At 53.1% G+C, this 9361-nt stretch overlaps 1 protein-coding gene across 1 annotated transcript; it reads right to left on the bottom strand.

Annotated features, from left to right (window-relative positions):
* Positions 1 to 2597: 2597 nt before the first annotated feature.
* On the bottom strand, positions 2598 to 8347 carry LOC139005643 (PRAME family member 8-like). The gene is made up of 4 exons (XM_070407833.1): positions 8040 to 8347; positions 6859 to 7330; positions 6284 to 6363; positions 2598 to 3138 (listed from the first exon to the last, which is right to left on the bottom strand). Exons 1-4 carry the CDS (start codon positions 8345 to 8347, stop codon positions 2598 to 2600), a joined length of 1401 nt encoding a protein of 466 aa, XP_070263934.1.
* Positions 8348 to 9361: the final 1014 nt, after the last annotated feature.

Here is a 9361-nt window from a genome sequence, read left to right as displayed (position 1 = left end):
TAGGGCATCGCATCTCTTCTGCAGAAACATTTTCTCTGGCAGAGCGAGCTCCTGCCATGTTCTAGAATACCATTAGGGCAGCAAAGCCAGGCACGGCTATGACCAATCCCTCCCCAGAGAGGCCACATGAAGTAGTGACGGGGAGCGGTTCCACCGGCCCCGAGGCTGACTGGGGAGAAGGGAATTCCACGGGTGACAACAGGGGCATTCTGAGGACACTGCTCAGTGAGATGGCATCGCAGGAGGACAGGCACTGCCCGGGCCCAAGAACCTGAGGCACCTGCAACAGTCCAGGGCGAGGAATCAGACCAGAATTGGTCAGATTGTTGTTGTCAGGGGCTGGGGGAGGGGAGGGAGTGGGTCATGCAGGGCAGGAAGTCTGAGGAGCAGATGGAACAGTCTCTAGGCTCACTGGGCAGCGCCTGCCCCAGTCAGTGCTGGGCCCCACTTCAGACGGGGCTCCAGCAGGGACACGTGCTGGTGGAGGCTGGGCTCTCCCATCTAAGACCAACCCTACTCCGCACTGGGCCAAGCAGGCTGCTCTGATTACAGCAAGTGGCGCCTGGGTTTCCCTCCGTGACATTAGCGTGAAGTCCTCTCACCTGTACTGCTCAGGGCACTGACTGCCCTTCCCTTCCCTTCGCTTTCTAGGGTCTCAGAAGGGCCCAGCTTCCCTCGGAAGGATCTGATGAGACAAGGACCCCCGCCCCTCCTCAGTGCTGCCTGGAGGACTGCCAGGAGGTGCAGGGAGCAGGCGCATTCCAGGTGCGCTGGGGAGATGCCCCGTGTAGGACTGAACGGGTTTGTTCCGAATCTCTATGTACTCATTTCAAACCCCACAAGATCCCCCTTCCACGTTTACACAGATGGCTGCTCTTTTTTCTGTTTCTTTTTTTATTGGTTTCAGAGAAGAAGGGAGAGGGAGGGAGGGCGGGAGGGAGGGACAGAGGCAGAGAGAGGAGAGAGAGACATGAATGATGAGAGAGAATCATGGATCGGCTGCCTCCTGCAGGTCCCACACGGGATCCAGCCCACAACCCAGGCATGTGCCCCGACCAGGAATCCAACAGCGACCTCCTGGTTCACTGGTCGATGCTGTACCACTGAGCCACCGCCGGGCCACAGGGCCGCTTTAACCTCCCGCCTCTCAGGGTTGATGCAAGATGCTCTCTCAGCCTCTGAAGCACAATCCCGAGAGTACAGGAGAGTGACGTGCCCTCAGCACAGCTGAGCACAGCCGCTCCCTTCCCACAGACAGCGCCACTCCTGCAGCCCATACCCACCAATCCGATCCAGCAGGGGAACACCACAGCTCAGGGAGGTAGCTACCCATGGGCTCCTCGGGTTCTCAGGCCTCCACACATGGACTTGGTTATACTATTAACTTTCTCCAGTTTGCAAAGCACAGATAATAGGGCTCAATGTATGAGCCTATTCCTAGAAATGTCTTACATGCTTCCATGTAGACCCTATGGGTTAGTCTGGAGAACACTGCCCAATAGAGGGACCTAGCACAGGCAGCACCTCACCCATTTACCCAGTCCTTCTGTTACCCATCCTGACAGGCTGACTTAAAACACGCTACTCTAGGCTTCCTCCGTAGAGAGAGACGAGAGAGGTTATGGCAATAAAGCCAATTTCCCATGGATATGACCTGTCTCCAGGGTTACATCTTATGTGGTGTAGAAATACTAAGAAAAAGTGTTCTGTGCCTGAATGACTTTCGTATTTCAATCAAAGGAATTTGGATGATTTCCCCGGCCACAGGCACGTGACTTCCTCCGCACCAGGCTGACAGGCATGGGCTGGGAGGCCCAGCGGCTTGGTTCTTTGCAGTGTGGACAAGACCTTGTGGTAGTGGGGGCCCTGCCTTGTGCCCTGAAACCCTCCTGGCACAAGTCCTGACTTGGGGGTTCACCAGCAGCACCATGAGGACCTCTCGTGTCCAGGGTCAGTCCCAGCAGCGAGTCCCCGTCACCTCGTGGGTTGGTGGGCCACTGAGCATGTCCCATTGTATCCACCCACTGAGCAACCACAAGGAGGCAGAGATGCCCAGAGAGAAGGAAAGACCTGGAGGGAGTGACAAAGTGGTGCTGAGCCCTGCAGCCGAACCGCATCCCAGCAGCTCCAGTGTCTGATCCTGACCCTCCACAGCTCTTTTCATCAGTAACTGGAGGGTCCTGAGTGTAAACTGGGGAGACAGGTTAATACATGACAGAGGACCAGACGGTGGCCTTTGAAATTGTCTTTATTTCTGAACATTCCTTTCCAACCATCCACCCAGGATTGACTCCCACACATGCAGCTGGAGGCCCAACACCTCTCCCCGTCCCCAAGCAAATCAGATTCCTGTTTCTGATTGTAGGACACTTTGCCTTTGAGATCCCATGAACTCCCCAACCTTTGCCCCTGCAATTCTGTACCCGGGCTGGGTCCCTCCCTTCCCCCATTCACACTGAGCATGAACCTGAAACGGGGGTACCCCCTGCATAATGCACCCCGGTCGGAGGTTTCAGCTTCCAAAGTTCCAGAAAGAAGCCTTTGCTGGGTGCACCCAGTGAGCAGGGTCACTACAGGGGCACATCACGGGCTCCATGTCATGAAAATGCCACCTCATAAACCTTCCTATGTCTAAAGTGCTTGGTGGCAAGCTGGATGGTCCGGGGCTGTCCTAACTCCCTCAGTACCATCGTGAGCTCAGCCCGGATCAGGGCAAGTCTCTCCTTGTTGACGGTCCCCCGGGTCCTGTAACACTCCAGGGGGATGGGGTACACCTCGCGCCCTAAACTGCGCAGCCCGGTTGTGTGGCGCAGCAGCTTCTCCACGGTGGCCACGGGGAAGTTGTTCATATAGATGGTGAAGGTTCTGAGCTGGTGGCAGTGGCCCAGGACAGGCAGGATGGCCTCGACGTGGGAGTCCCCCATCCCACAGTTATCCAGACCCAGGAACTGGAGGGTGGGTGCCACTGCCTCCAGCAGAGCTCGGAGGGGCTCACTGAAATCCGCAAGGCTGACTTCAGTTAGATGCAGGACCCTCAGCTCCCTGAGGTTCGGGCACTGGAACAGGTGTGTCAGGTCTGAATGCGTCATCCGCGGGCAACACATTAGGCAGAATTTGTACAAGGGAACCTGCAGGCACCTGGGGAGACACAGAGCAGTTAGTGCGGGGGGGATGGGAGTAGCCGGTAGAGAGGGTCCTGCAGGTGACAGAAGATGGATTTGCCCAAGTCCAGGGCTGTCTTCACAATCTGATGAAGGCCAGCAGCTGGGACACCCAGTCTCCTTTTAGGCTGGGACAAGTTCACCGCATGGCCAGAGCTTCCTGTCCTCAGCTGCCAAGCAGCGCACTGCACTCTGGAGGGTGACTGGACAGAAGGAAAACCCCGGGAACCTGCTCAGAGAACCCGACACAGTGTCTAGGTTAAGGGTGGGCATCCCTGAACCTTAAGTTTGGGAGACAAAACCAAGAATGCTGTCAACTCAGGCTTCCTTCTCTCCACGGCTTGGGTTCCAGGCCCGAGATATCTGGGCAACATGAGGTTAGTTCATGTAATACATAAACAACAAACATGGCACTAACAGGTTTGACTCTGTGGATAGAGCGTTGGCCTTTGCATTGACGTGTCTCAGGTTTGAGTGCCACTCAAGCACATGCACCTCATTTGCAGGCTCAATCCCTGGCCCTGGTTGGGGCATGAGCAGGGGGCAACCAATCGATATGTCACTCTCACATAGATGTTTCTCTCTCTCTCTTCCCCTCCCTTCCACTCTCTAAAAATCAATGGGAAAAATATCCTCAGGTGAGGATTTAAAAAAGGGAGAGAGAGAGAGAGAGAGAGAGGGAACCTGGAAAGATCATGCAGGGACAACTGGGAGGCCAGTCTGCAGAGGCGACTTCTACCACAAACCACCTGTCACTCTTAGCAGTCCTTTCCCTCCCGCTCCCTTAGTTGCAGGATCCTGCCTTTCCTTCCTGCTAATGACCTTCCTGGAGCCCAGGACCACCTCTGACCGACTGGGAAGCTGAGACAGGCTCACGTGTGTTCACATGGCCGGTGGGCACAAAGATTCTGTCTGGAAATGCTCCATCCCATGTGGCTTTTTCTCCACCCGCCCCCTTCCTAAGTCCTGGTCACTTAGACACGTCTCCCTAAGGAAGAATTCACAGACCCCGGCTCGCTGGGTCACTCATTGAGCCAGCTCTGCTACCCCTCCTGACAGGCAGATTTTAAAACATGCTTCTCGAAGAGAAACCAAGATGGCGGCATAGGTTAACACCGGAATTTGCTGCCTCGAACAACCACTTCAAAAATACAACTAAAAGACGGAACGGACATCATCCAGAACCACAGGAAGGCTGGCTGAGTGGAAGTTCTACAACTAGGAGGAACCGAGAATCAGAGGAGGCGCAGTGCTGAAGTAAAATACTAAGGTGCGGAATGAGCGCGGCTCGGGCTGGTGGCTGAGGGCGCGGTTGTCTGTTTCAACCCGGAGGGAGCCTCAGACTCTGAGCTCCAGATCCGGGCGAGTCTCTAGGGACCCAGACTCAAACGGGAGAAGCAGGACTGTCTGGCTACGGTCCCTCCGAGGTTTGCAGCGGTTGCTGGGACAGAGAGGCAGAGCCCCTGGGGTCGGACTGAGAGCAGCCATAACTGCTCCCTCCTCCGCCCTGTTGATCCCCTGGGACCCGCCCCGCCCAAGCCCTGCACAGAGGCATTTGCCGATAGCCTCAGGCAAAGGCTAGATTAGCACCTCCCTAGAGGACACAAGTTCTTCCACTGCAGACACAGCTGATTAACACAGCCAGTCGGCCTGGAAGTCAAATCCCTCTAGTATTAACTACAACAATCAAGGCTTAACTACAACAAGACTGTGCACAAAGACCACTAGGGGGTGTACCAAGAAAGCATAAAAAATGCGGAGACAAAGAAACAGGACAAAACTATCAAGGGAGGATATTGAGTTCAGAACCACACTTTTGAGTTCTCTCAAGAGGCTTCTAGAGTCTGTCGATAAACTTGATGAGATGTACAGGAAATCTAATGAGACCCTCGATGGTGTGATAAAGGACCATCTAGGAAGTAAGCATACACTGACTGAAATAAAGAATATTATACAGACTCCCAACACCAGACCAGAGGAACGCAAGGATCAAGTCAAAGATTCGAAATTTGAAGAAGCGAGAAACACCCAACCGGAAAAGCAAAATGAAAAAAGAACCCAAAAATACGAAGATAGTGTAAGGAGCCTCTGGGACAGCTTCAAACGTACCAACATCAGAATTATAGGGGTACTAGAAGATGAGAGAGAGCAAGATATTGAAAACCTATTTGAAGAAAAAATGACAGAAAACTTCCCCCACCTGGTGAAAGAAATAGACTTACAAGTCCAGGAAGTGCAGAGAACCCCAAACAAAAGGAATCCAAAGAGGACCACACCAAGACACATCATAATTAAAATGCCAAGAGCAAAAGACAAAGAGAGAATCTTAAAAGCAGCAAGAGAAAGAAACTCAGTTACCTACAAGGGAATACCCATACGACTGTCAGCTGATTTCTCAACAGAAACTTTGCAGGCCAGAAGGGAATGGCAAGAAATATTCAAAGTGATGAATAGCAAGAACCTACAACCAAGAGTACTTTATCCAGCAAAGCTATCATTCAGAATTTAAGGTCAGATAAAGAGCTTCACAGATAAGGAAAAGCTAAAGGAGTTCATCACCACCAAACCAGTATTATATGAAATGCTGAAAGGTATCCTTTAAGAAGAGGAAGAAGAAGAAAAAGGTAAAGATACAAATTATGAACAACAAATATGCATCTATCAACAAGTGAATCTAAGAATCAAGTGAATAAATAACCTGATGTACAGAATGAACTGGTGATTATAATAGAATCAGGGACATAGAAAGGAAATGGACTAACTATTCTTGGGGGGAAAAGGGGTGTGGGAGATGCGGGAAGAGACTGGACAAAAATCGTGCACCTATGGATGAGGACAGTGGGTGGGGAGTGAGGGCGGAGGGTGGGGTGGGAGCTGGAAGGAGGGGAGTTATGGGGGGAAAAAAAGAGGAACAAATGTAATAATCGGAACAATAAAGATTTAATTAAAAGAAAAAGAAATTCTGAACATCACCTCAAAAAAAAAATAAAGTATTTTAATGAAAAAATAAATAAATAAATAAAACATGCTTCTCTAAGGTGCTCACGGGACACCACCCTCAAAGCAGCCAACCAGACCCTCCCTTGCCATTCTGGAGCTGCGTCCACTGTTCCCCAACTCACCTGAGCACCTGGTCCAGACGGCCTGGGAGGAAGGAAAGAGAACACATGTGGAGGTCCCGGAGGTGCCGCAGCCTGAGCATCTGAGAGAGGAATTGGGAAAAGGATTTCTGCTCCTCCTGATCCAGCCTTTCCCCCTCCGGCTCCCCTTCCTCTTGCACCTCTGCCTCCTCCCTCTCCTGCACCTCTGCATCCTCCCTCTCCTGCACCTCTGCCTCCTCCCTCTCCTGCACCTCTGCCTCCTCCCAATCCTGCACCTCTGCCTCCTCCCACTCCTGCACCTCTGCCTCCTCCCAATCCTGCACCTCTACCTCCTCCCAATCCTGCACCTCTGCCTCCTCCCTCTCCTGCACCTCTGCCTCTGGCTCCCCTTCCTCCTGCTCTTCTGCCTCCTGCACCTCTGCCTCCTCCCACTCCATCACCTCTTCCTCCTCCCTCTCCTGCACCTCTGCCTCCTGCTCCCTTGGCTCCTGCACCTCTGCCTCCTCCCACTCCACCACCTCTTCCTCCTCCCTCTCCTGCTCTCCTCTCTCCAACTCCTCTTCCTCCCTCAACCCCTGCTCCTCTTCCTGTTGTACTTCTTCCTCCCCCTCCTCCTCATAGACTTCAATCAACTCTCCCATGAGAAAGATTTCCTTCAGGTTACTCATCGTTCCCAGGTAGAGAGAAAATGTCCCCAGGGTGGACAGGTCCCAGGTGCAGTTCACGTCCACTTCCTGGATGCAGCCCAGCCGCACCCTATCCAGGACCCTCCTGACCCTCTGGAAGGGCACCTCAGAAATCCTCAGTGTCTTGCAGCACAGGTGTAGCAACCCTTCCCTCTGCTGGGCCCATTGGATGATGTGCATGAAAAACTCATCCCGGTCCCTTTCATCGAAGGTAAGGTCTAGGAACACCTCCAAGGGAGCCAGGGGATGCTCCATGCTGGGGCTGGAGCTGTGCATGGTCAGTAGTTCTCTCAGTGAGCAAGTCTCGGTGCTGGCTCCAAGCCACATATCCCAGAAGTTGGCACCCGTGTCCCTTAAATCCAGCACCCGCAGTTTGCACCTCCTGTGGGGAGAAGAGGACATTAGCTGAGATTCTTGCAGGTCAACAGGGCATTGGCTGAGGTGCTTTATGGACTGTGTGTGTGTCAGCGGTTGAGCATCGACCTATGAACTAGGAGGTCACAGTTCAATCCCCAGTCAGGGTACATGCCTGGGTTGCAGGCTCAATGCCCAGTGGGTGGGGGGAGTGTGTGTGTGTGCAGGAGGCAGCTGATCAATGATTCTCTCTCAGCATGGAAGCTTCTATCACCATCTCTCCTTTTCTCTCTGAAATCAATAAACATTATATGTTTTTAAAAAGATCGACTGAGGGAGGGCAGATCAGAATGAGAGTGAGCGTCTGAGTTGAGGCACCAATCAGACTGCACCCCCACCCTGAGCTTCTACTTTGAATCCCAGGGGCAGCTTCTCCCTTGCCCTCCTCCTCCCTCTGCTCTGCTGTGCTCATCCCCTTCCCTTCCATCCCTCCTGCTCAGCACTTGGAGTACCTGTAAGTCCCACTGGGAGGAGGCAGGGCAGGTTTTGCAGGTGCCCCTGCCCAGTTGGCATCCCCCCACTTCCCACAGTGACCTGGGCAGCATGCAAGGGCTCCCCGAGCCTCACTGGCATGGTCAGAAACTTCAGGTCCACCCTCAGGCCCTCCAAACACCCTGACCTCCACTGTCTCCCAGATGCTCAGTCAGGACCCTACCAGGCACCTGGAGCAGCCTTACCTGGGCCAAACCTCCTGGGCAAGCAGAACGTCAAGTGCGTCCAACACGGCTTTTAAGCCCGCGGCCCGGGTTGGGGCATGATCGGGGGGACGCTGCATCAGGACCCCCAGAGGGAGGACAGTGAAGGGCCAGGCTTGGGCCAACGCCTTCAGGAGCTGGGGGCGGCGTCCACCGCGGTAGGCCATGGCGAACAGGTGCGGGAAGAGCTCGGCAGGCAGGTCCTCCAGAGCGGCGATGGCCGAGGCCTGGTCCCTCAGCAGGCGCTTGGCTGCCAGCTCCAGGAGTGTGGGTGGCATCCGGATGCTCATCTTCAAGGTGCCCAGAAAGGAATCCTGCAGAAACGTCGAGGGAACAAGACATCCACGTCAGGCCAAGCCTTTGAGCCCCATCAACTCACACCCCTTCCCTCAGAGGAATCAACTCAGGGCCAAAGCCACAGCCTGGCAATGGTGAGAGCCTCGGTTTGGTGAGTCCCATTCTGGGCTCGGTGGCCACAGAGCCATAGCTCTCCCCTGTAGGCCCCAGACAAGCATCTCAGAAGCACCCACAGCTTTCATTCCAGTCTGACTAGCACGTGGGTACTCAGGGGCCTAAAAGCTGACCCCTACCTTTTTGGGGGGTAAGTTTCAGACCCATTTGGGACACAAACTAAATAGTTAAAATGTCCAAAAATAAAACCCCCAACAGTTAAGATGTTTTCATTGAGGGCAGTAGGGGGTGTGTGTCAGGGAATCAGCTTGTTTAGACATTTAAAAATAAACCAAAGCCCAAATCCAATGTTTGGAATTCAGGTAAAGCTACACTTAGACGTGATATCAAAGCATTCAATCTGTTAGTCTGTAATGAAACAAAAAGGACCCTAGGTGGTTTGCCTCAGTGGATACCGGTTCAGCCTGTGGACTGACGTGTCCCCAGTTTGATTCTGGTCAAGGGCACATGCCCGGGTTGTGGGCTCCATCCCCATTTGAGGAATGAGGAGGCACCTGATAATTTATTCCCTCTCATAATTGCTGTTTCAATCTCTCTCTTTCCCCCTCCCTTCCTCTCTGAAATCAATAAACATACATTTTAAGAAAGATGAAAGAAAGATGAGAGAAACCAAGATGGCAGCATAGGTAAAACACCAGAGTTTGCTGCCTCGCACAACCACTTCAAAAATACAACTGAAAGATGGAATGGACATCACCCAGAACCACAGGAAGGCTGGCTGAGTGGAAATTCTACAACTAGAAGGAAAGAGAAAAGCATACTGAGACTCAGAGGAGGTGCAGTGGGGAAGTAAAATACTAAGGTACAGAGGCGCACGTGGAGCGGGCTGGCAG

This window comes from Myotis yumanensis, unplaced genomic scaffold (genome assembly GCF_028538775.1).
Source record: "Myotis yumanensis isolate MYYU_CA2020_CCGP unplaced genomic scaffold, mMyoYum1.0.hap1 SCAF_3, whole genome shotgun sequence".
Classification (NCBI taxonomy): domain Eukaryota; kingdom Metazoa; phylum Chordata; class Mammalia; order Chiroptera; family Vespertilionidae; genus Myotis; species Myotis yumanensis.
Note: the sequence above shows the minus strand (reverse complement) of the source record. Positions and strands in the feature narration are given on the sequence as shown.